We start from the raw sequence: 27,559 nt of genomic DNA on the forward strand, positions 1-27,559 counted from the left end.
CATTGTGATGACCTGGATGAGGAAGTGGAGGGATGGGTTAGTAAACTTGCTGATGACACAAAGGTTGGGGGTGTTGTGGATAGTGTGGAGGGCTGTCAGAGGTTACAGTGGGACATTGATAGGATGCAAAACTGGGCTGAGAAGTGGCAGATGGAGTTCAACCCATATAAGTGTGAGGTCGTTCATTTTGGTAGGTCAAATATGATGGCAAAATATAGTATTAATGGTAAGACTCTTGGCAGTGTGGAGGATCAGAGGGATCTTGGGGTCCGAGTCCATAGGACACTCAAAGCTGCTGTGCAGGTTGACTGTATGGTAAAGATGGCATATGGTGCATTGGCCTTCATCAATCGTGGGATTGAGTTTAAGAACAGGGAGGTAATGTTACAGCTATATAGGACCCTGGTCAGACCCCACTTGGAGTACTGTGCTCAGTTCTGGTTGCCTCACTACAGGAAGGATGTGGAAGCCATAGAAAGGGTGCAGAGGAGATTTACAAGGATGTTGCCTGGATTGGGGAGCATGCCTTACGAGAATAGGTTGAGTGAACTCGGCCTTTTCTCCTTGGAGTGACGGAGGATAAGAGGTGACCCGATAGAGGTGTACAAGATGATGAGAGGCATTGATCATGTGATAATCAGAGGCTTTTTCCCAAGGCTGAAATGGCTAGCACGAGAGGGCATAGTTTTAAGGTGCTTGGAAGCAGGTACAGAGGAGATGTCAGGGGTAAGTTTTTTACTCAGAGAGTGGTGAGTGCATGGAATGGGCTGCCGGCGGTGGTGGTGGAGGCAGAAACAATTAAAAAACACAAAATGCTGGCAGAACTCAGCAGGCCAGACAGCATCTATGGGAGGAGGTAGTGATGACGTTTTGGGCTGAAACCCTTCATCAGGAGAGGCCCGAAACATCGTCACTACCTCCTCCCATAGATGCTGTCTGGCCTGCTGAGTTCTGCCAGCATTTTGTGTTTTTTATTTATTTTCAGCATCTGCAGATTCACTTGTGTTGCCTTTGAGGCAGAAGCAATAGTGTCTTTTAAGAGACTCCTGGATGGGTACATGGAGCTTAGAAAAATAGAGGGCTATGGGTAACCCTAGATAGTTCTAAGGTAAGGACATGTTCGGCACAGCGTTATGGGCCAAAGGGCCCGTATTGTGCTGTAGGTTTTCTATGTTTCATTTCACTGTGTGTTTTGAGGTACATGTGTAAAATGAATATAAATCTGCATCGTGTCACCGTGCTTCTGAAGTCAATAAAGCAGGAGTAGGGGAGATTGGGGGTGGGGGGTTAGAGGTCTGGGGAGGGGAAGCTGCTGTGGGCGTGACTGCAGCAGATGAACAGGGAACAGATATCAGGGTCACCGAGCAAACTACGGAGTGCCAAACTGCATCAGATCTAACTCACACCAGGGTCCACGGCTGATGGTCCAAGAGCCAGTGCCGAGCCTCCCCAGTGTTTATCAGCACACCACTGATGTAGCACAGCGTGGTATGGTCATGCTCGACGGGAAACTGCAGAGAGCTGAGGGCACAGCTCAGCACATCACGGAAAACCGCCTCCACTCTACAGACTCTCGTCTACGTTTCCCAGTGCCTCGATAAAGCAGCCAGCATCATGAAAGAGCCCTCCCACCCCGGACAGCCTCTTCTTCCCTCCCCCATCAGGGAAGAAGATACAAAAGCCTGAAAGCGCGTACCACCGGGCTCAAGGACAGCCTCTACCCTGTTGTGCAACAATTCCAGGGTAGGATAAGTCTCTTGACCTCACAACCTACTTTGTTATAACCTTGCAACCCGTTGTCTACTTACATTGCACTTTCTCTGGAACTGTAACACTTCATTTTACATTCTGTTTTCCATTTGTACCACCGTGATTTACATAAGTACAGGATGATCCATGTAGCTGTCAGCTTAACGCCTTACAGCGCCAGGGATGGGGTTCAATTCCCATCACTGTCTGCAAGGAGTTTGCACGTTCTCCCTGTTTCCCCATGGATTTCCTCCGGCTGCTCCAGTTTCCTCCCACGTTCCAAAGACATACCGGTTAGGGTTAGTGAGTTGTGGGCATGCCCTGTTGGCACCTGAGGTATGGTGACACTTGTGGGCTGCCCCCAGCACTTCCTCGGACTGTGCTGGTTGTTGATGCAAATGGCTCATTTCACTGTCTGTTTTGATGTTCACGTGACAAGGCTAATCTTTAAAAATAAATTCTCTATGGATGGCATACAAACACATAGAGAGTCACAGAGCACTGCAGTGCAGAGGCAGGCCCTTTGGCCCATCCAGTTCATGCCAAACTGTTAGTCCCATCAACTGGACTATAACCCTCCATGCCTCTCCCATCCATGTACTTATCCAAACCCACGCCTACCACTTCCAACGGCAGCTTATTCCACGTTCTCACTACCCTCTGAGAGAAGTTTCACAAAAATGTTTCTCTTTTCACTCGTAATCTATGATTTCTAGTACCAGTCTAGTCTCGCCAAGTTCAGTGGAAAAAGTCTGCTTGTGTTTATCCTATCTATACCTCTCATAATTTTGTACAGCTCTATCAAATCTCCCTCTTCCTTCTGTGGTACAGGGAATAAATCCTAACCTATTCAACTTTTCCCTATAATTCAGGTCCTCGAGTCCTGGGCACATCCTGGTAAATTTTCTCTGTGCTCTTTCAATCTTATTGCTGTTAGGCCTCACCAACACCATACAACTTCAGCGCAAAATCCCAACTCCAGCACTCAATACTTTGATTTATGAAGGCCTAATAACTCAGGTCCTCGAGTCACAGCAATAACTGTATATCTCACTACATTAAAAATTAGCTTTATTTGTCACATATGCATTGAAACGTACAAATTTGCGTCACATCAAATCGAGTCTGCAGGATTGTGCAGGGCAGCCCGCAAGTATCTTCACACTTGTGGTGCCAACGTTTGGAGGGGAGGGTCGCATAGCAGTTAGCATTATGCTATCACAATGCCAGCAACCTGGGTTCAGTTCTCGTCATGTCTGGAAGGAGTTTGTTCGTTCTCCCTGTGATGGGGTGCTCCAGCTACCTCCCACATTGCAAAGATGTGCAGGTTAATTGCTCACACGGGTGTAACAGGCTCATAGTGTTGGAAGGGCCTGTTGTTGTGCTGTATTTTTAAATAAAATGAAGTAGCATGCCCACAACTTACTAGCCCTAACCTGTACGTCTTTGGAACGTGACTATAATAAAGCGAATACTGAACGACCCTCCCCTGCGGGAGGGGAATTAATGGTGTTTGCCTGTTCTTTGGTGTTGGCAGAGTTCCCGCTGGTGTTCGTGAGGAGGCTGGAGAACACGAGTGTGCAGAGGGGCAGCTCGGTCACCCTGTGGTGTGAGCTGAACAAGGCCAGGGGAGACGTGGTGTGGCTGAAGGATGGCGCTGAGGTGGAGCCCAGCCGGAAGCGCACCATCCGGGCCGAGGGGCGGCTGCGCTCCCTCACCCTCAGCAAGGCGGCCCCCGAGGACGAGGGAGAGTACGCCTGCGAGAGCAAGGATGACAGGACGGCGGCGCGGGTGTCGGTCAGTGGTAAGTGGGGTGACGTCCCGGCCTGTGTGTCAGAGGCTGGACCCCCAGGGTTTCTGCCACTGGCCCCGGTCTCCACCTACCCAAGGCTGGAACCTCGCCTCGGGCCCCAGTGATGGAACCGGCGTTCTGCTGGCATGGCCCCCCCCATGGTTCCCTTGCAACCTTGCTGCCCCCATCGCAGTTCCTGTAACCGACCCCCCTCAATCTCCTCATCCATTTAATTACCCTCCACTTCATTGACTGACACACCCCTCACTCTCAAATCACTTATAAGGCCATAAGACATAGGAGAGGATTAGGCCATTCAGCCCATCGAGTCTGCTCCACCATTCCATCATGGCTGATTTATTACCCCTCTCAACCCCACTCTCTTGCCTTCTCCCCGCAACCTTTGACACCATTATTAATCAAGAGCCTATCAACCCCTGCTTTAAACACACCCAGTGACTTGGCCTCCGCAGCTGCTCATGGCAATGAATTCCACAGATTCATCTACCCCCTCACTCCCCTCATCTGTTCATCCATCCAGCTCCCACACCTGGGCCCCATCTACCCTTTTCAGTACCCACTCCTGGAGACCAATTCACTCAACCAGTTCCCTTCCTTGGGTCCCAGTCACCCAACAATTCCCAACCTCCTAACTTGCTCCCACCACTGGGTCCTGTTCACCCATCCACCTCCCACCCTTAGGTTCCAGTCACCCGACTACTTCCCACCCCTGGGTCCTAACCATCCATCCAGCTCCCACCCTTAGGTTCCAGTCACCCGACTACTTCCCACCCCTGGGTTCTAACCATCCATCCAGCTCCCACCCTTAGGTTCCAGTCACCCGACTACTTCCCACCCCTGGGTCCTAACCATCCATCCAGCTCCCACCCTTAGGTTCCAGTCACCCGACTACTTCCCACCCCTGGGTCCTAACCATCCATCCAGCTCCCACCCTCAAAACATTGAAAGCTAAATGTATTATCAGGGTACAGACACGTCACCATGTACAACCCTGACATTCTTTTCCTGCGGGCATACTCAGCAGATCTATAGAACAATAACTGTAAACAAACTGTGCAAATGCAGGTATAAATAAATAGCAATAAATAACGAGCATGAGATAACAATATAACAGAATCCTTAAATGCATACAGCAGTTCCCTTTTGTTCGAGAGCCTGATGGTTGTGGGGTAGGGACTGTTCTTGAACCTGGTAGTGTGGGTCCTGACCTCTCTTTCACGCTCCCACTCATTGCTATTACTGTCGTTCCCTGATCAAAGGGTCTTCTGTTGGCTTTCAGTTCCACGGGTGGTCGAGTTCATCTCCGACCTCCACAACCTCACCGTGCTGGAGGGAGAGGTGGCCAAGTTCAAGTGTGTGGTGTCACCCGAGGACGTGCGGCTGGTGTGGAGGGTGAATGGCGCCGATGTCCCGCCAGGCAGCGACAAGTACCTGGTCTCTCAGAATGGCCTGTGCCACACCCTGCTGATACGGGATTGTCGGGCAGGCGAGGTGACCAGAGTCACAGCGGAGGCCGAAGGCCTCTTCTCCAAGGCCAGCCTTCAAGTGCAAGGTAGGACTTTGGCTTCACTGGTAGAGAGAACCCTTCAAAACCATTGCCTCCTCACCGAGATACACTGGCTTTCAGAGTCAGGACCAGAATCAAAATCCAGTTTATCAAGGATCAACTATATTCACCGATGCATGGAGTGGCCACTTTATTAAGTACCTCCTGGGCCGAATAGAGTGGCCTCGGAGAGCACGTTTGTAGCCCATCCCCTTCGAGGTTCAACGTGTTGTACGTTCACAGATCCTCTTCTGCACACCACTGTTGTTATGTGTGGGTATTTATGTACCATTAGACTGTAAGACACAGGAGTAGAATTAGACCATTCAGCCCATTGAGTCTGCTCTGTCATTCCATCACTGCTGATCCTGGGTCCCACTCAACCCCGTACACCTGACTTCTCCCCATGTTCTTTGATGCCCTGACCGATTTGGAAACTGTCAACGTCCTTCTTAAATATACCCACGGACTTGGCCTCCACCTCAGTCTGTGGCAGAACATTCCACAATTTCACTTCTCTGGCTAAAAATATTTTGCCTTACCTCTGTTCTAACAAGTCGCCCTTCAATTTTGAGACTGTGCCCTCTAGTTCTGGATACCCCCACCCTAGGAAACATCCTCTCCACATCCAGCTTATCTAGTCCTTTCAATGTTTGGTAGGTTTCAATGAGATCCCCTCCGCATTCTTTTAAATTCCAGTGAGTACAAGCCCAAAGCTGCCAGACGCTCCTCATATGTTAACCCCTTCATTCCCAGAATCATCCCCCGTGTTACTGTCAGCTTGAGACAGTCTGGCCACTCTCCTCTGCCCTCTCTCATTTACAGGGCATCTTTGCTCTTAAAACTGCTTTTCACTGGGTGATATTTGTTTTTCACACCACTCTCTGTAAATTCTAGAGACCGTTGTGCATGAAAATCAGATTCTAAAGATACTCAAACCACCCCTTCTGGCACCAACAATCATTCCACGGTCAGTCACTTTGATCACAGTTCTTCCCTATTCTGATGTTTGGTCTGAACAACAATTGAACCTCTTGACCATGTCTGCATGCTTTTATGCATTCAGTTGCTGCCATGTGATTGGCTGGTTAGATATTTGCATTAATGAGCAGGTGTACCTAATAAAGTGGCCACTGAGTGTATGTTTTAATGTATTAGGAATTTTCTGTGGTGTGTTAGTCAGAACTTGACTTGCAACAAAAAAACCCAACATTCAACAAAGAATAAAGAGATATATTAAAAAAATAAAGTTAGAGATTAAAGGATGGATATGGAATAAAATATGTGTAAATACACAAATATCAGAGCAATGCACAAAATGCTGGAGGAACTCAGCAAGTCAGGCAGCATCTGTAGAGGGGAATAAACTGTCAGTGTTCTGGGCTGAGACTGGAATTTGCCCATGTAAACTAGTTTTATTTGCCTGTGTTTGGCCCATAATCTTCAAAAACTTTCATATCCATGAACCCGTCCAAGTATCTTTTACAGGTGTACCCATCTCAACGACCTCGTCTGGATGTTCGTTCCACAAAAGTAACAACTTCTGTGTGAAGAAGTTCCTCCTCAGTTCCCTCCTCTCACCTTTGACCTATGCCCTCTAGTTCTTGATTCACGAACCATGGGGGAGAAAGATGATGTGCTTTCACCCTTGATGATTTTATATACCACCATATGATCACCCCTCAGTCCTCTGCACTCCAACACTCTGTAGCCACACAGGATGCTGGAGGAACTCAGCAGGTTAGGCAGCATGGGGAATGAACAGTCGATGTTTCTCCTCCATAGATGCTGCCTGACCTGCTGAGTTCCTCCAGCACTCTGTGTGTTGCTCTGGATTTCCAGAATCTGCAGACTCTTAAAATTTCTCGCTGCTTCAGTAAAGAAGCCAGCATTATCAAAACCGTACCCACCTCAGACATTCTCTCTTCTTCCCACTCCCATAGGTAGAAAGTTACAAAAGCCTGAGAGTACGTACCTGCAGGTTGAAAGACAGCTTGTGCCCCACTGTTATAAGACTGTTAACTGGTTTGCTAATTCAATAAGGTGTATTCGTGATCTCACAGTATACCTCGCTGTGACCCTGCACCTATTGTCTACCTGCACTACACTTTCTTGTATAACTTATGCACCTTTTCTGCATTCTGTTATTGTTTAACCTCGATGCACTGTGCAATGATCTGACTGTATGAACAGTATGCAAGACAAACTTTTTACTGTGTCTCAGTACATGTGATAAGTACAATGAGATCTAGGTGTTCTTGTACATCAGTCAATGAAAGCAAGCATGCAGGTACAGCAGGCAGAGAAGAAAGCTAATGGCATGCTGGCTTTTATAACAAGAGGAATTGAGTATAAGAGTAAAGAGACCCTTCTGCAGTTGTACAGGGCCCTGGTGAGACCCCACCTGGAGTATTGTGCACAGTTTTGGTCTCCAAATTTGAGGAAGGACATCCTTGCTATTGAGGGAGTGCAGCGCAGGTTCACAAGGTTAATTCCTGGAATGGCGGGACTGTCATATGTTGAAAGATTGGAGTGACTGGGCTTGTATACACTGGAATTTAGAAGGATGAGAGGGGATCTGATTGAAACATATAAGATTATTAAGGGATTGGACACGCTGGAGGCAGGAAGCATGTTCCCGCTGATGGATGAGTCCAGAACTAGAGGCCACAGTTTAAGAATAAGGGGTAGGCCATTTAGAACAGAGATGCGGAAAAACTTTTTCACCCAGAGAGTGGAGGATATGTGGAATGCTCTGCCCCAGAAGGCAGTGGAGGCCAAGTCTCTGGATGCATTCAAGAAAGGGTTAGATAGAGCTAGCGGGGTCAAGGGATATGAGGAGAGGGCAGGAACGGGGTACTGATTGTGTATGATCAGCCATGATCACAGTGAATGGTGGTGCTGGCTAGAAGGGCCGAATGACCTACTCCTGCATCTATTGTCTATTGTCTATAATAATAAAGTAAATTATCAATTAATTTACTAAGGAATAAAGTGAATAAAATCGAGCCAATCAAACATCAGGTTACAAGCAGGTTTGCGGCAGAGTGGTTGCAGATGGCGGTTGGTGGGGGCATGATAATGAGACGCAGATAGACGGTAAGGTGTTTACATCTGTCCCAACCTTTTCGCAGAGGCCCAGATCGTGTTCACCAAGAAGATGGTGAGCGTGGCTGTGGAGGAGTTCCAGGACGCCACGTTCGAGGTGGAGGTGAGCTGTGGGGCAGCCGAGGTCCAGTGGATGAAGCAGGGGGTGGTGATCCAGGCCGGACCCCGGTTCCTGCTCCAGAGCGAAGGCAGGCTCAGGAGGCTGACCGTGCTCGGGACCACCGTCGGGGACCGGGGGACCTACCGCTGTGAGACGCTGCATGATCGGACACAGGGCAAACTCAGCGTGGAACGTAAGAGTCACCATCTACAGCAAAGTGGGAGGGGGTCTGACCCACGTGTCCAAGTTCTGGGAGTCATAATGGGATAGTATGGAGGGAGCTTCATTCTGTGTGTGATGGGACAGTATAGAGGGAGTTTCACTCTGTGTCTGACCCTGGGAGTGTGTGATGGGACAGTGTAGAGGGAGCTTCACTCTGTGTCTGACCCCGGGAGTGTGTGATGGGATGGTGTAGAGGGAGTTTCACTCTGTGTCTGACCCTGGGAGTGTGTGATGGGACAGTGTGGAGGGAGCTTCACTCTGTGTCTGACCCTGGGAGTGTGTGATGGGACAGTGTAGAGGGAGCTTCACTCTGTGTCTGACCCCGGGAGTGTGTGATGGGACAGTGTAGAGGGAGCTTCACTCTGTGTCTGACCCTGGGAGTGTGTGATGGGACAGTGTAGAGGGAGCTTCACTCTGTGTCTGACCCTGGGAGTGTGTGATGGGACAGTGTAGAGGGAGCTTTACTCTGTGTCTGACCCTGGGAGTGTGTGATGGGACAGTGTGGAGGGAGCTTCACTCTGTATCTGACCCCGGGAGTGTGTGATGGGACGGTGTAGAGGGAGCTTCACTCTGTATCTGACCCCAGGAGTGTGTGATGGGACGGTGTAGAGGGAGCTTCACTCTGTATCTGACCCCAGGAGTGTGTGATGGGATGGTGTAGAGGGAGTTTCACTCTGTGTCTGACCCTGGGAGTGTGTGATGGGACAGTATAGACGAGAGCTTCACTCTGCGTCTGACTCTGGGAGTGTGTGATGGGACAGTGTAGAGGGAGCTTCACTCTGTGTCTGACTCTGGGAGTGTGTGATGGGACAGTGTAGAGGGAGCTCCACGCTGTGTCTGACCCCGGGAGTGTGTGATGGGACAGTATAGACGAGAGCTTCACTCTGCGTCTGACCCTGGGAATGTGTGATGGGACAGTATAGACGAGAGCTTCACTCTGCGTCTGACTCTGGGAGTGTGTGATGGGACAGTGTAGACGAGAGCTTCACTCTGCGTCTGACTCTGGGAGTGTGTGATGGGACAGTGTAGAGGGAGTTTCACTCTGTGTCTGACCCTGGGAATGTGTGATGGGACAGATAGTTTAACTATCCTTATCACCAAGAGAACATTACAGCACAGTACATTACAGCAATTCTACACAATCACACTACAGTAACAGTGTCCTTATTAAATTCATGAATACTAAATAAAGACCTGCTTCTTACTCATCAAAATTTGTCTTAATGAAGACAATTCAGCAGCAGGAAATTGTAATAAGGATGAGCCAATGTTAGATGTAGACAGATACTTTATTGAACCCAAAGGAAATTACAGTGTCACAGTAGATTACAAGTGTACAGACATACACATATTACAAGAGAAGTAGAAAGAATAAAAAATAAGTTACCTCAAACGGTGTAACAGGAGGGGGTCATAGGGTAAAGGTTGACTCAGTATAGAGCCTAATGGCCGAGGGTAAGAATGGCCTCATGTAGCGCTCTTTGGGGCAGCACAGTTGTCCTAGTCTATTACTGAAAGTGCTCCTCTGTTCAGCCAAGGTGGCATGCAGAGGGTGAGAAACATTGTCCGGAATTGCCAGGATTTTCTGCAGGGTCCTTTCTTCTACCACAGCCTCCGGTGTGTCCAGTTTGACTCCTATAACAAAGCCAGACTCACTAACCAGTTTAATGAGCCTGTTGCTCCTGCACGGCACCACATAGAATATTGTACTGGCAACAGCAGATTGGTAGAACATGTGGCCTGCATACTCCAATGCTTTGCCAACCCTTAAACCTACTCTATAATAAATCTAACCCTTCCCTCCCACATAGCCCTCCAAATTTCTATAATCCATATGTCTATCAGAGTCTCTTAAATATCCCTAAAGTATCTGCCTCTACCATCACCCCTGGCAGGGTGTTCCAAGTAACCACCACTCTCTACGTAAAAAAACGTCCTCTGACAGTCACCTTAAAGTTGTGCACCATCGTATGAAGCATTCCTGTCCTGGGACGAAATCTCTGCTGTCCACTCTATTAATGCCTTGTGCATCTCTACCAAGTCACCTCTCGTCTTCCTTGTTTCCAAAGAGAAAATCTCTAACTGGCTCAACCTGTCCTTATCAGACGTGCTCTCTAATCCAGGCAGTATCCTGGTAAATTTCCTCTGTACCCCCTCTAAAGCTTCCACGTGCTTACTATTTGACTTGAATTGAACACAATACTACAGGTGTGGTCTAACTAGGCTTTCTAGAGCTGCAGCATTATCTCACGGCTCTTGAACTCAGTCCCCCAACTAATGAAGGCTGACACTCCGTCTGCCTTTTCAACCACCCTATCAACTTGTGCTGCAACTTTGAGGGGTTAATGGACCTGGACTCTAAGGTTCAACAAGAACCTGATGCTCCAACCTGCTAAAAAACCCTGCCATTAACTCTACTCTGCCTTCGAGTTTGACCTTCCAAAGCAAATTGCTTTACACTTTACTGGGTTGAACTTCAGCTGCCACTTCTCAGCCCAGTTTGCATCTTGCCTTTGTCCTGTTTTAACTGTTGGGTTCTGACGTTTTTAATCCAAGGTTCTTTCAGGAGTCAAGAATGAGGCATAAAACTTGTTACTTCACAGTCATTTTATAAATGCTAAGAGGACAAAGGAATTGGAAATGGAAAGCAGCAAGAGTCTAGTAGTGAATGGCAGGAAAGAACAAAGAAGAAATAGAGAAGAGATGGCGGGCCAGTGTGCTCTGCTCTTCTCATACCATGGATAACAGACATTCCATTCAAATTTGTATATAAGAGTTAACCAGTCAGAGTAGCCCCTACTCAAAGAATGCGATACCCAAGAAGCTTCCAAAAATAATACAAAGAACTGTAGCCACTAGGCGGCACACTGAACAATTGCAGATACATTGGTAATTATAAGAAATACAAACAGGTATGAGAAAGTTCAAACTGCAAAGAAAGTAACAATTGCACAATCTAATCCAACCTAACCCTGACAGCCTTCTATACTGACAAATGATTGAGGTGTGGGTATTGCTGAAGGTCGGCTTGGTTTCAGTGCAGAAACAGACTCTGAGGTTGAGGTGTATGTCATTATGAACAGGGCCCCAGTGGAAAGGAGGCAGAATTCACCGTGGCCCATGATTGCTGGACAGGATTAACTTATTTGCATTTTTTTCCGTGGATCTAGCTCGGAGAATTAGCCTGAGGAAGTCCCTAGTGGACCTGGACACCTTCGAGAAGGAGGCTGCCACATTCCACGTGGAGTTGTCCCACCCAAATGTTGAGGGGGTGTGGGTCAAGGATGGAATTCGTGTGAAGCCGTGCTCCAAGCGGCGGGTCAGTGTGGAGGGGACGCGTCACAGCCTCACGCTGTCTGACCTTATGTTAGAGGACACGGGAACCATCGCGTTCCAGAGCAATAATATCCGCTGCTCGGCACGGCTCACAGTTCGAGGTAATGTTCGCTCATCACTCTGGCTGATCACACACACTGACCTGTGTCTCATCTACCGACCACATTCTCAGAGTCTAGTTTAATATCACCGGTAAATAGCATGAAATTTGTTGTCTTGCTACAGCGGTACGTTATAATACATAATAATAAAAACTATAACATACAATGCAATAAAAATGTATATAAAAGTTAAATCATGTAAGTTTTGCTAAAGAGAGCAAAAGAACAGAAAAAAGTATGTAATAGTGTACATGGGTTCAATGTCCATTCAAGACCTGATGTTGGACAGGAAGACACTGCTCCTGAGACATTGAGTGTGTGTCTTCAGGCTCCTGTACCTCCTCCTCTACAGTAGCAATGAGAAGAGGGCATGTCCTGGGTGATGGGGGTCCTTAATGACGGATGCCACCTTTCTGAGTCATCGCCATGTCCCATCTACTGACCACAGCCACTGCCAATCTTCCCTCTAATTTGTAATGACCAGGGTGCACAAAAATTATGTGTTGTGCAATTTTTTTGCCTAGTGACAACATGTGTGTACGAAATAATTTCTTCAATAAAAGCAGTATAAATAAGCAGGCAAATCATTGCAAGGTCCACATTGTCAACACTATCCCCATTCGAAAGCAGAAAAGGAAATGTGATTGTGTACGATCGTGAAATATATTTCACATGCCAAAGGGGTAGAGGGTGACAACCTTACACACACACACACACACACACACACACACACACACACACACACACACACACACACACACACACACACACACACACACACACACACACACACACACACACACACACACACACCTACCTTAGAGTGAACAGTGCTCACTCCTCCATATCCCATCTACTGACTGCTGGCACTGTGCTGTGTACCATCAGGTGACCGCACACACTGGTAACCTCACACGCTGACCGAAGTTTGGTGACCTCACGCACTGACTCATGTCCGAACTGGTGACCTCATACACTGACCTATGTCTAAACTGGTAACCTCACACGCTGACCGACGTTTGGTGACCTCACACACTGACCCATGTCCGAACTGGTGACCTCACACACTGACCCATGTCTGAACTGGTGACCTCTCACTCTGCCCTGTGTGCCAACTATTGACCCGTCATATTGCCATGAGTCTCATCAATTGACCACCCTCACTCACGCGTGTCCCCACCTGCTTAGAATTCCCACAGAGCAACTTAGCATAGAGCAGTACACCCTACGAACAGGACCTTTGGCCCACCTGGTTTTTGGCAGCAATGCTAATTTAATTGATCCTACTTGCCTGCTTACAGTCTATATCCCTCCTTCCGGTCTATATGCCTCCTTCCGAGCCATCTCGTGAACATCTATACGCATCTTACTCGTTGCCATTGAATCTCCTTCTGCCACCTTTGCCTAGCAGACTGTTCCAGGCGCTCACCATTCCGTGTAAAAAAAACACACACCATAATTCTCCTTCAAACGTACCCCTCTCGCCTTCTGTGTCTGTGCACTAGCGTTTGACCTCTAATCTGTGGGATAAAGACTCGTGACTCTCTACACTCCCTGTGTCTCTCATCAGTTATAAACTTCTAGTGGGTTTCCTCTCGGTCTCTGATGACCCAGAGAAAACAGCTACAATGAACATCATGACAGCGTAACGCTATGCAGCGCTAGCAACCCGCGTCCAATTCCACCATTCCTCCGTGATCTCATGGGTTTCCCCCACGGGCTCCGATTCCCTCCCACGTTCCAAAGGTGTATGGGTTAGTAGGTTATTTGGTCACATGGATGTAATTGGGTAATCTCGTTAATACATACAAAATGCTGGAGGAACACAGCACCTTAGAGGGAAATAAACAGTTGACATTGTAGGCAGACACCTTTCACCAGGTCTCAGCCTAAATTGCCAACTGTTTATTCCTCTGCATTGATGCTGTCTGGCTTGCTGAGTTCTTCCAGCATCTACCGTGTGTTGCTTTGCATTTCCAGCATCTGCAGAATCCCTTGGTTTCAAAATCTCTTTATATCTCTTTAACCAGTCTGCATGGTCTATTGGACCAGGAGATCCTCTATATCTCTAATTAAAATAAAATTTTATTTGTCCACCTTCATGATAGACTTGCTCAGGTGGGGAGGGGGGGCGGTGTGCGCGCACACTTGCCCATGTGGTAACTGGGTGGAGAAGGAGTGTTGTCACTTGTTGTCCTTGCACTACAACCCTGTATCCCATGGGGCAAGGTTCCCACTCACCCTGCCGTATTCCTGATCTGTTTCAGAGCCCCCTGTGACCTTCATGAGACAACTGAAGGACCTGCAAGTCCCCGAAACCACCGTAGTCACCTTGGAGTGCGAACTGTCCCGTCCCAACGTGGAGGTCAGATGGTATAAGGTGGGTAGAATTTTAACAAAGATTTAACTTGGGCAGAAAGGAACAGAAGTACGAATAGAACTACACACTTGGAGTATAGTCGTGTATGATGTGTCCTGCTCACATATGGCACATTGGCTTCCATTCGTTCGGGAATGCTGTGTTCAGTTCTGGTTGCCTCATTATAGGAAGGATGTGGAAGTTCTATTGACAGTGCAGAAGAGATTTACCAGGAAGCTGCCTGAATTAGAGGACGTGTCTTATAAAGATAGGTTGAACAAGCTAGGGCTTTTTTCTCTGGAGCATACAACATGGAAGAGTACAGCTCAGGTACAGGCCATTCGGCCCACAATATTGTGCTGACCCAGCTAAAAAACGAATCAAAAACACCCAAACACTAATCCCTCCTACCTTCACCACATCCATATCCCTACAGCTTCCTCACATCCATGTGCCTGTCCAAACGTCTCCTAAAAGCCTTTAATGTATTTGCCTCTACTACCACACCAGGCAGAGCATTCCAGGCATCCACAACTCTCTGAGTGAAAAAACTTACCCCTCACATCCCCTTTGAGCCTACCCCTCTCACCTTCAATGCATGCCCTCTGGTGGGAAAACAGATGCCCTCTGTCCACTCTATCTATGCCTCTCATTATTTTGTAAACCTCTATCAGATCTCCCCTTCAAGCTTATCCAGCCTGTCATGGTGGGACGTGTCCTCTAAACCAGGCAGCATCCCAGTAAGCCTCCTCTGCACCCTCTCCAAAGCTCCCTATGGTGGGGTGACCAGAACTGTACACAATACTCCAGATCCGGTCATTCTCACCCTCAGCCATTAGGCTCTATAATGAGTCAACCTGTAGCTGGGGAAGTGATGACCCCCTCCTGTTAGACTGCTTGTGGTAACTTACTTTAATCCTTTCTGCTTCTCTTCTAATATTCATATATCTGTGCACTGTGACAATGTAATTTCCTTTGGGATCAATAAAATATCTATCTATCGAAGCAGAGTCTTATAAAGATGCAGCATAACCTCCTGACTTGTGAAGTCAATGCCTCGACTAATAAAAGGATGAGAGGTGATTGATGGAGATGTATACAGTAAGATGATAAGAGGCATTGAATGGGTGGTTAAAGGCATATGGCATGTTGGCCTTCTTGAGATGGGAATTGGTTTCAAGGGTCGCGAGTCTATAAAACTCTGGTTAGACCACACTTGTTCAGTTCTGGTCACTTCTTTACAGGAAGGATGTGGCAGTAGCATAGCAGTCAGAATGACAGTATCACAGCTCGGGGCGTCTGGAGTTTGGAGTTCAATTCCAGAGCAGTTCTGTAAGGAGTATCTGTATGTCCTCCCTGTGGAATACAGGTGCTTCAGTTTGCTCCCACATTCCAAAGATATACTGGGTAGGTTAGTTGGTCATTGTAAATTGTCCTGTGACTGGGATGGGTCGGCATGGCTCGCTGGGCCACAAGCATGTACTCTGTACTGTGCTGTTAAATAAAATAAAATAGCTGCTGAGAAGATCTTTATTAGGATGCTGCCTGGATTAGAGAACACGTCTTATGAGAATAGGTTTAGGGAATTTGGGCTTTCCTCTCTGAAGAGAAGGAGGATAAGAGATGACTTGATAGAGGTGTACAAGATGATCAGAGGCATAAATCGAATGGATAGCCAGAGACCTTTTCCCAGGGATAGTTGATGCAAGAGGGCATAAATTTAAATTGTTTGGAGGAAAGTATAGGGGTGATGTCAGAAGTGCATATTTTTAAACAGAGAATGGTGGGTGTGTGGAACGTGCTGCTGGGTGGGAGGTCGGTAGAGGCAGAAACATTTGAGAGACTCTTAGATAGGCATGTAGATGAGGGAAGGATGGAGGGCTATGTGGGAGAGAAGGGTTAGATTAATTTTGGAGTGGGTTAAAAGGTTGGCTGAAGGGCCTGTATTGTTCCGTGTTCTTTTGTGACCGTCACAATCAATAACCGGCACTTCCAAAAGCTCTCCCCCACCGTACCCAATGGGAACCTCTGGCTGGGCGGTAGAGACATGAAGTCATGACAACAGGCTCTTTGGCCCAACTTTCCCATGTTTACTTGAACTAGTCCAATTTACCTCTATTTGACCCATATCCCACTCAACCTTTCCTATTTATGTACTGCTCAAAATGCCTTCTACAAATTGTGATTGTCCCACCCTCTGGCCGTTCAATCCGGAAACCCACCAGGGCAGTGCAATGGTTTACAGTACAACACCAGCAATCTGGAATCAATTCCCACTGGAATGTTCTGTAACTCCAAAAACATAAAAACTAATTAATGAAAACACCGAGCTGGGATAACTCACATATGTTCTTAATACTTTTAGTGAGACACACACGTTTAACGTGGTGGCATGATGATGTTTCCCATCACGTACTTTTACATATAATCTGTAATGAATTACTTAAACAAACATAGAATGCCTAATAAAATATATTTACAATATTACTGAAATTTTACTGAAATATTAAATACACAACAGTCCTCCCTGCTCAGCTATAAACTCCAACTTCAATTATATGATACTATATAATACAACTCCTACAGTGCCTATAAAAAGTATTCACCCCACCTTGGAAGTTTTCATGTTTTATTGTTTTACAACATTGAATCACAGTGGATTTAAATTGGCTTTTTTTGACGCTGATCAACAGAAAAATACACTTTCAAGTCAAAGTGAAAATAGATCTCTACAAATAGATCTAATTAGTTACAAATCAAAACACAAAATAATTGATTGCATAAGTATACACCCTCTTTCTTATGACGCACCAAATCATCGCTGGTGCAGCCAATTGCTTTTAGAAGTCACATGATTAGTTAATTGGAGATCACCTGTGTGCAGTCAAGGTGTTTCAATTGACTGTAGTAAAATACACCTGGAAAGTCCAACTGCTAGTGTGTCAGTATCCTGCCAAAGACTGCACCATGAAGACAAAAGAACACTCCAAGCAACTCCGTGAAAAGGTTATTGAAAAACACAAGTCGGCAGATGAATACAAGGAAATTTCCAAGTTACTGAATATCCCTTGGAGTCCAGTTAAGTCAATCATCAAGCAATGGAAAGAATATGGCACAGCTGTAAATCTGCCTTAGAGCAGGCTATCCTCAAAAACTGAATGGCTGTGCAAGTGAGGGAGGTCACAAAGAGACCTATGACAACTCTGGAGGAATTACAGGCTTCAATGACTGACATGGGAGAGACTGCACATACAACTGTTGCCCGAGTGCTACACCAGTCACAGCTCTATGGGAGAGTGGCAAGGAGAAAACTCACATGAAGTCTCGGCTGGAATTTGCCAGAAGGCATGTGGAGGCTCTGAAGTCAGATGGAAAAAGGTTCTATGGTCTGAGGAAACCAAAATTGAGCTTTTTGGCCATCAGATTAACTTTTAGGGTTAGCATAAGCCCAACACTGTACATCATCAAAAACACACCATCCCTACTGTGAAGCATGGTGGTGGCTGCATCATGCTGTGAGGATGCTTCACTGCAGCAGGCCCTGGAAGGCTTGTGAAGGAAAACCTGATGCAGTCTGCAAGAGAACCGACTTGGGAGAAGATTTGTTTTCCAGCAAGACAATGATCCCAAGCATAAAGCCAAAGCTACACAGGAATGGTTTAAAAACAACAAGGTTAATGTCCTGGAGTGGCCAAGGCAGAGTTCAGACCTCAATCCAATTAAGAATTTGAAAAGGGCTGTTCAGTCACGATCCCCATGCAAACTGACAGGGCTTGATCAGTTTTGTAAAGAAGAATGGGAAAAATTGCAGTGTCCAGATGTGCAAAGCTGATAGAGAGCTTGCATTGGAGGGATCGTGACTGTCACGTGCCAACACTGCCCACTACCTGGTCAGAAGGCACGCCACCTGCCAATCATACATTAACATCCAATAGGTTTCAATAGGTACATTTAATATCAGAGAAATGTATACAATATACATCCTGAAATTCTTTTTCTTTGCAAACATCCACGAAAACAAGAGTGCCCCAAAAAATGAATGACAGTTAAATGCTAGAGCCCCAAAACCCCCCTCAGCTTCCCCCTCCCACACGCAATCAGCAGCAAGGCAATAACCTCCCCCCCACCAGTAAAAAAGCATTGGAACCCCCCACCCCCACCAGCACTCAAGAGTGCAGCAAATCATGAATAAAGGACAGACATGCAGTACCCCAAAGACTACTCGTTCACTGGTAATTCAACATACCACAGGCTCTCTCTCTCTCTCTCTTTAATAAAGGAAAACAAGGTGTCCCCATTTCACAGCCAGAGGGGAGACATAACAAATAACTTGCTGATTATGATTTTAAAAGTCTGTTGTGTTGTTTTTTCCGAGAGAGCACCCAGAGAGTCGGCCCCGGAGAAGCTCAGGTCTCTGGGCACGTAGCCAGCAGTTAACCCGCTGCTTCCGATGTTCCGTGTTCTCCCACGATGCCTCAGTAGGTGGCACTGGCCTTGAATCAGCCCGTCTCCAGAGCCACGAAAATCTGGCACCCTGAAGGTGCGCTAGTCTTCCAGGCCGTGTCCTTGGGATATCAAAAAGCGACTGGTTGTGTGGCCCTGAGAGCGGGTCCCACTCCCGCAAAGAACCAGAGTGTAACTCCAGGTCAGGGTCTTTAAAAGAACCTTGAAAAGGAAAAAAGAGATATCAAAGATGGAAATAGAGCTGTTTCTGAAGACGCAAGCACAGGAAGTCGCCGTTTAGCGCCATCGTGACTATGCTCCACCCTCCGATATTGACATCCACAACATAGTAAATTTTAAATTGTTCCATTCAGGCCTAAAGATTTAATCACTGTGGAGAGTTTCCTACTCTTGTGGGATAGCATCTTTCCTGACAGGTGGGAAGGTCAGTCTGCTTGGCAGGTGAGACTTGTGGCTGTGAAACAATCTCAGGTTCTGGGCCTCACTGGTGATGGTTGTAGGAGTTGACTCTGGAACTGCAGGAAGTGGTTCTGACAGGTCTGGTCACCTTTCTTCTGGACTTGTTGTCACTCCAAACAGTGCAAGGCAAGCTGCTCGATCTGCTGATCTATCCCAGGCCACCAGACAAAGTTTTGAACCAATGCTTTTATTTTGAACACACCTAGATGGGTCAGCATGTAGCTCCTTAAACACCTTAGATCTCAGCCTGGATGGTACAACAGCTCTCAATCCCCACAAAAAGCAACCCCTGTCAAGGACGCGTTCATCCCAGAGCTGGTAAACATAGAAACATAGAAAATAGGTGCAGGAGTAGGCCATTCGGCCCTTCGAGCCTGCACCACCATTCAGTATGATCATGGCTGATCATCCAACTCAGAACCCTGTATCTGCCTTCTCTCCATACCCCCGATCCCTTTAGCCACAAGGGCCATATCTAACTTCCTCTTAAATATAGCCAATGAATTGGCCTGAACTGAACTGAACTGAACTGAACTGAACTGAACTGAACTGTGGCAGAGAATTCCACAGATTCACCACTCTCTGTGTGAAGAAGTTTCTCCTCATCTCGGTCCTAAAAGGCTTCCCCTTTATCCTTAAACAGTGACCCCTTGTTCTGGACTTCCCCAATATCGGGAACAATCTTCCTGCATCTAGCCCAGTGGTTCCCAACCTTTTTTTGGCCATGCCCCACCTAATCACCTCTAAAATCCTGATGCCCCCTGTGGTGATATACAATTCTTATTATTCAAAAAGTGAACTCCTATTCACCTGGAGGAAGCCTAAAAGACCATTAACTTGGTTTAAACAAGCTTCCAAAGAACATGGCATTCATGAAAGAGAAAAATAAAAGAACCAAAGGACTGTTAAAGTTCTGAGGAAGAACTTATTAAGAAATTGTAAAAAAAAAGAACATTAAGTGATATTAAAATAATAATAATAAATAAATAAAACAATGCTGATTCGTTTCTACAGCATACAAAGACAGATACACCGTTTAAAAGAGATGACGCAATGTACACACCTTCACACCACCAAGAACCGAAAGCTACTGCAAAAAGCAGCATTGGCGCGACCTCGTACGAGTTTCTTACGCGTTTGGACTTGTTCATTCGTTCCTTCCTACATCAGTCAATTCATTAATTTAATTATGAAAGCCATTTGATGGTTGTAATGATGGTGATACACTATATATACAGTACATACGCAATTACACATGTACATACACACAAGTATTTTTATGTATGCATACTGTATATACACATATGTATTAACTCGCACACACACTCATACTCACACAGACTTACTAGAAAAAATTCACTCATTCTCGAATTGCCCCCCTTAAAAATCAAATTACCCCCCGTGGGGCATACGCCCCACATTGGGAACCACTGATCTAGCCTGTCCAATCCCTTTAGAATTTTATACGTTTCAATAAGATCACCCCTTCAATCATCTAAATTCCAGCAAGTATAAGCCCAGTTGATCCAGTCTTTCTTCATATGAAAGTCCTGCCATCCCAGGAATCGATCTGGTGAACCTTCCTTGTACTCCCTCTATGGCAAGAATGTCTTTCCTCAGATTAGGGGACCAAAACTGCACACAATACTCCATGTGTGGTCTCACCAAGGCCTTGTACAACTGCAGTAGAACCTCTCTGCTCCTGTACTCAAATCCTCTTGCTATGAATGCCAACATACCATTTGCCTTTTTCACCGCCTGCTGTACCTGCATTCCCACCTTCAATGACTGGTGTACAATGACACCCAGGTTTCGTTGCACCTCCCCTTTTCCTAATCGACCACCATTCAGATAATAATCTGTTTTCCTGTTCTTGCCATCAAAGTGGATAACCTCACATTTATCCACATCAAATTGCATCTGCCATGAATTTGCCCACTCACCTAACCTATCCAAGTCACCTGCATCCTCTTAGCATCCTCCTCACAGCTAACACCGCCACCCAGCTTCGTGTCATCCGCAAACTTGGAGATGCTGCATTTAATTCCCTCGTCTAAATCATTAATGTATATTGTAAACAACTGGGGTCCCAGCACTGAGCCTTGCGGTACCCCACTAGTCACTGCCTGCCATTCTGAAAAGGTCCCGTTTATTCCCACTCTTTGCTTCTTGTCTGCCAACCAATTCTCTATCCACATCAATACCATACCCCCAGTACCGTATGCTTTAAGTTTGCACACTAATCTCCTGTGTGGGACCTTGTCAATAGCCTTTTGAAAATCCAAATATACCACATCCACTGATTCTCCCCTATCCACTCTACTAGTTACATCTTCAAAAAATTCTATAAGATTTGTCAGACATGATTTTCCTTTCACAAATCTATGCTGACTTGTGAAAGGAAAATCATGTCTGACGAAATGTAAAGACGGGGAACTGGAATTTCTGCTGCACATTCCAGTCATTTTGTGTTGCCATGTAGACCTGAGACAGTGTGGGGTCTTTCCACTTGGATCATCCCTGCCGTAACAGGGAGACTTTCAATCTGTATGAGGGAGAATATGTCAAGAGGAGTGTCCTCTTTTGTAAACTTTTCAGGTATTTCCTTTTCCAAGGGTAAACGGGTCAATCCATCAACACTTCCATGATAAGTTGTCCTCTTGAATTCAATCTTGTAGTTGAACCCTTCGCTGCATTTCTGTGTTGCTGTTATTAGTGGAACACCCTTCTGTGGATTGAAAATGGACACTAATGGTTGATGATCAGTAATGTGGGTAAACTCTCTTCCATACAAGTACTGGTTTATACCCCAAACCAGACTCGAGGCTTCTTTTTCAATCAGTGTGTTACTTTTCTCTGCAGCAGTGAGAGAATGTGATGCAAAGTCTATGGGGCGTTCACTTCCATCCCTCATCACATGTGCCATGACTGCACCTTTACCATTAGGCGAGGTGTCACAGGTGAGATTTACTGGACTATGTGGATCGTAATGTCCAAGTCACCATTTCCTTTCTCTTTCAGAAATCTACTTCACACTGATTCGTTCATTACCATTTCTTCCCGATCTGCAGGAATGAGTTCAAGGGTAGGAGTACAGTAGTCAGGTTTGGCAATAACCTGTTACAGTAATTAACAAACCCTAAAAAGGGCAACAATTGTGACATGTCCTTTGGTCTTGCAACATCCATCATTGCTAGAATTTTCTCGGTACACTTGTGTAATTCTTGTGTGTCAATGGTGTGACCACAGTAGGTGATGGTTACCTTGAAGAATTTACACTTGTTGCATTGTGCTTTGAGTCCATAATGTTCTGATCTTTTTCACATTGTCTTGAGAGTTTGGAGATGTCACTTGTCATCCTTATGGTAACAATGATGGCATCCGGGTAACACAGTGCCCAGGCAGCCTTGCAGCACCTGGTCCATAGCTTTCCGCCAGAGTGCAGTTGCGGATGCTACTCCAAAAATAAGGCTATTGTCGCAAAAAAAGCCCTTTGTGACCGTTTATGGTGAGAAACACTTTAGAATCTTCCATCTCCGCCTGTAGGTAGGCCCCAGGTAAGTCCACCTTGCTGAAGTGTTTCCCTCCAGAAAAGTTTGCAAGGAAATCATCTATCCTGGGCAGAGGGTATTGATCTACTTTCAGAGCTGGTATGATTGTGACCTTAAAATCGCCACGGATCCTGACAGACCCATTCTTCTTGGCTACTGGGACAACTGGCATTGCCTATGCATTCTATTCTACCTTGGAGAGAATTCCTACAGCTTCCATGCAGTCTTTCACACTAGCTACTTTATCATGGATGTATAAGGAACCAGATGGGCTTTGTAAAAACTTGGGTATGCCATCTTCAGTTAACGCTATTTTACCCTTGATATGTTTGAGTGTTCAAGTGCTATTCTTAAACACTGCTGTGGCATCATCCAGTAGCTTTCTTAATTCACTTTCAGCTGACTCTTCTACAAGGGATGTGGCATGGAAATAGTGGATAGATCTTCAATCAAATTGTAGTTGTCTCAGCCAATCATGCCCCACAATGCTGGTCTTCCTGCTTTTAACAAATACAAACCCAATGTGGCTTGTTGTTTGTTGTATTTCACTGTAACAAATGTCATTCCCACAGGAGTTGTCTCTTCTCCAGTATAAGCTCATAGCAGGCTTCACTTTAGTAACTTTGAAATGCCATTCAAACTCATTTTGTGGAATAGCTGAAACAGCCGAGCCAGTGTCCAATTCCGTTTTAATTTATTTGCCACTCATTTCTGGTGTAAGCCATGTTGATTATCTATTGCTAGTTTTCACATTATAAACCTCAAGGCTAACTAGTCCCATGTCACCCTCATCATTATCAGATCTTTCCGCAACAGCATGCAGATTAGCGCTCAGTTTGAAACTTCAATGTGATTTTTAAAAATCTTTACCTCTTCCCGGTGCAGTCCCTTTATTTAAGTTTGCCTGACATGCTCTTTGTATGTGTCCTACTTTGTTACATTTTCTGTAAGTTTTGCTTTTAAACCTGCATTGGTCTGGAGTATGTGAGCCCCTGCCACAAGGGTAGCACAATTTGTTCAGCCTGGCAGACCTCTGTCTAGCTGCTGCAATTTTTGCAATGCTCACTTTCATTCCTGACTGCAATTCAATTGCATCTCTGGCTGCTGTCTCCATTGATACAGCAATTTCAACTGCTCTTTAAAATGTAATTTGTGCTTCAGCTAGGAGCTGTTGCTGTGAAGATTCCAAAACAAAATGATCTCTCAGTGCATCGTTAAGCCCATCACTGAACTGATAATGCTCAGAACATCTCTTCAATTCAGCCACACAAGCTGAAATGGACTTCCCTTCCTTTTGATTCCATTTATGAAACCTAGAGCGTTCTGCAATCAACAGTGGTTTTGGTTCTAAATTTTCCTGCATCATTTTCATAATATCAGCCAAGCTCATTTTAGCTGGTTTAGTTGGAGCAGTCAAACTTTTGAGTGAACTGTATGCCTTTAAGTCCACTGCACTCAGTAAAATGGGCACTTGCTTCTCATCAGCTATTCCATTTGCTTTAAGATACAACTAATTTGCTCAATATACAATATCAAGTTATCTCTTGTGCAATCGAACACATCTAATTTTTTTCTGATATAGCCAGTCTTTTCTATTGTTTTTTTAAATTTATGATTATAATCACCAGGTACTCATTGTTCATGAACCTGGGAATTTGTCCGTTTTCTGCCTTTTTTAACTGGACCATCTCCTTTTCCTTCATGAAGAAGCATGTGTGTGTGGTGATTTTTTTTAACTTGACCATTTCTCACATTTTGTTAAAATTAGAATGTCTCACGGTGCTTTTTTTTAACTTGATCATCATGCTGTGCGTCAACAGGTACGTAGTCGCCTCAGGTTTGTTAGCAAGTTCCTCCTCACCATTGTTACATTTTGTAACTTGAAAACATAGAAGCTAATCGAAAGACAAACACTGAACCGAGATAACTCATGTATGTTCTTAGTTTTAGTGAGACACACATGTACAACGTGGTGGCAGGCTGACGTGCTGACGGACCATTCACGTACTTTTACATATACCCCGTAATGAATTATTTAAGCAATCAAAGAATGCTTAATTAAACAATATGACTGAAATGCTAAATACACAACGCCCCCCTCTGCCTGTAAGGGGTTTTCTTGTTCTCCCACGACTGCATGGCTTTCATCTGGATGCTCCGGTTTCCTCTCACATTCCAAAAAGTTGCATGAGTTAGGCAAAGTAAATTGTGGGCATACTATGTTGGCACCAGAAGCACAGCGATCCTCAGACTGTGCTAGCTGTTGTTGCAAACAACACATTTCACTGTATGTTTCAATGCACATGTGACCAATAAAGTTAATCTTTAATCCAAGACTCAACGCATTTAAAGATTTTAAACTTTGAAACCAGTGTCCTGGGACTAATACTGATTCTGCCAGTGGTCGGGATCTTGCTGCGCATAGCAAGGGTCCCTGTCTATTATAGTTGCAGTGTTTCTAACTTTATATCAACACAACAACTTGAGTCTGAACATGGACAAGACTAAAGGGATGATTATTGACTTCAGGAATGTGCAGGCTGACCACTCCCTAATGCACATCAGTGACTCTTCCATGGAGAGTCAGGAGCACAGAGTTAACACAAAGTACACTGCAGATGCTGTGGTCAAGGCAACACGTACAACCCACTGGAGGAACTCAGCAGGTCGGGCAGCGTGTTGTACGAGGAGCACCGAGTTTCATGGAGAAGTGAGACTTGCGAACACCCTGCTACCACCCAGTACACTTTATTTATGACAGCACCAGTACCAGTATACGGTTGTGTATATGTTGTATATGCACTTTGTGTCAACTTGGACTTCCACAGAATACTTTATTATGATTTTAAGTGATACAAGTGGAACAGTGTTCCATATAGCTGTGTACATCTGTAAAGTTCAATGACAATAAACATGAACTTGAAATTGATCAGTGAGAACGACACAAAGGTCCCTCAGTGATTGGACATCCTCACATCATTAAAAATGCTTTGTTTTCTTGCCCCAGGAAATGGTTAACAGTAAGATTGATATGTATTGCATATTAAACAGTTAGTTCTTTGTTCACGTAACCTTCAGTCTGGGAGATTTATCCAACGAGCAATGTGTTCTTTCTTTATCCAATAAACATGCAGTCATGATCTAGAATGTGCAATGGGGCTGTGTGCGATGGGATGATGTTCTAGGAGCTTCACCTGTGACGACCCCAGGACTCTGTGTTGGGACAGTGTGGAGGGAGCTTCACTCTGTGTCTGACCCCGGGAATGTGTGATGGGATGGTGTAGAGGGAGCTTCACTCTGTGTCTGACCCTGGGAGTGTGTGATAGGACAGTGTAGAGGGAGCTTCTCTCTGTGTCTGACCCTGGGAGTGTGTGATAGGACAGTGTAGAGGGAGCTTCACTCTGTGTCTGACCCTGGGAGTGTGTGATGGGACGGTGTAGAGGGAGCTTCTCTCTGTGTCTGACCCTGGGAGTGTGTGATGGGACAGTGTGGAGGGAGTTTCACTCTGTGACTGACCCTGGGAGTGTGTGATGGGATGGTGTAGAGGGAGCTTCACTCTGTGTCTGACCCTGGGAGTGTGTGATAGGACAGTGTAGAGGGAGCTTCTCTCTGTGTCTGACCCTGGGAGTGTGTGATGGGACAGTGTAGAGGGAGCTTCACTCTGTGTCTGACCCTGGGAGTGTGTGATGGGACAGTGTAGAGGGAGCTTCACTCTGTGTCTGACCCTGGGAGTGTGTGATAGGATGGTGTAGAGGGAGCTTCACTCTGTGTCTGACCCTGGGAGTGTGTGATGGGACGGTGTAGAGGGAGCTTCTCTCTGTGTCTGACCCTGGGAGTGTGTGATGGGACAGTGTAGAGGGAGCTTCACTCTGTGTCTGACCCTGGGAGTGTGTGATGGGACAGTGTAGAGGGAGCTTCACTCTGTGTCTGACCCTGGGAGTGTGTGATAGGACGGTGTAGAGGGAGCTTCACTCTGTGTCTGACCCTGGGAGTGTGTGATGGGACGGTGTGGAGGGAGCTTCACTCTGTGTCTGACCCTGGGAGTGTGTGATAGGACGGTGTAGAGGGAGCCTCATTCACTCTGTGTCTGACCCCGGGAGTGTGTGATGGGACAGTGTAGAGGGAGCTTCACTCTGTGTCTGACCCCGGGAGTGTGTGATGGGACAGTGTGCATGGAACTTCACTCTGTGTCTGACCCCGGGAGTGTGTGATGGGACAGTGTAGAGGGAGCTTCTCTCTGTGTCTGACCCTGGGAGTGTGTGATGGGACGGTGTAGAGGGAGCTTCACTCTGTGTCTGACCCCGGGAGTGTGTGATGGGACAGTGTGGAGGGAGTTTCTCTCTGTGTCTGACCCTGGGAGTGTGTGATGGGACGGTGTAGAGGGAACTTCACTCTGTGTCTGACCCCGGGAGTGTGTGATCGGACAGTGTGGTGGGAGCTTCTCTCTGTGTCTGACCCCGGGAGTGTGTGATGGGACGGTGTGGAGGGAGATTCACTCTGTGTCTGACCCCGGGAGTGTGTGATGGGACAGTGTGCATGGAACTTCACTCTGTGTCTGATCCTGGGAGTATGTGATGGGACAGTGTGGAGGGAGCTTCACTCTGTGTCTGACCACGGGAGTGTGTGATGGGACAGTGTAGAGGGAGCTTCACTCTGTGTCTGACCCTGGGAGTGTGTGATGGGACAGTGTAGAGGGAGTTTCACTCTGTGTCTGACCCCGGGAGTGTGTGATGGGACAGTGTAGAGGGAGC

At 46.2% G+C, this 27,559-nt stretch overlaps 1 protein-coding gene across 5 annotated transcripts in view; it reads left to right on the forward strand.

The window, feature by feature from the left end:
• obsl1a (obscurin like cytoskeletal adaptor 1a) overlaps window positions 1–27,559 on the forward strand; it is a 141,444-nt gene that overhangs the window by 93,562 nt on the left and 20,323 nt on the right. For all 5 annotated transcript variants that reach the window (XM_073046244.1, XM_073046242.1, XM_073046246.1 and 2 more), the window contains 5 exons: window positions 3,287–3,553; window positions 4,842–5,114; window positions 8,243–8,509; window positions 11,709–11,975; window positions 14,243–14,355. In XM_073046244.1, coding sequence (XP_072902345.1) covers window positions 3,287–3,553; window positions 4,842–5,114; window positions 8,243–8,509; window positions 11,709–11,975; window positions 14,243–14,355 — 1,187 coding nt within the window. The remainder of the gene's footprint in view (window positions 1–3,286; window positions 3,554–4,841; window positions 5,115–8,242; window positions 8,510–11,708; window positions 11,976–14,242; window positions 14,356–27,559) is intronic.

This window comes from Hemitrygon akajei, chromosome 5, assembly GCF_048418815.1.
Source record: "Hemitrygon akajei chromosome 5, sHemAka1.3, whole genome shotgun sequence".
In the NCBI taxonomy this organism is placed as follows: domain Eukaryota; kingdom Metazoa; phylum Chordata; class Chondrichthyes; order Myliobatiformes; family Dasyatidae; genus Hemitrygon; species Hemitrygon akajei.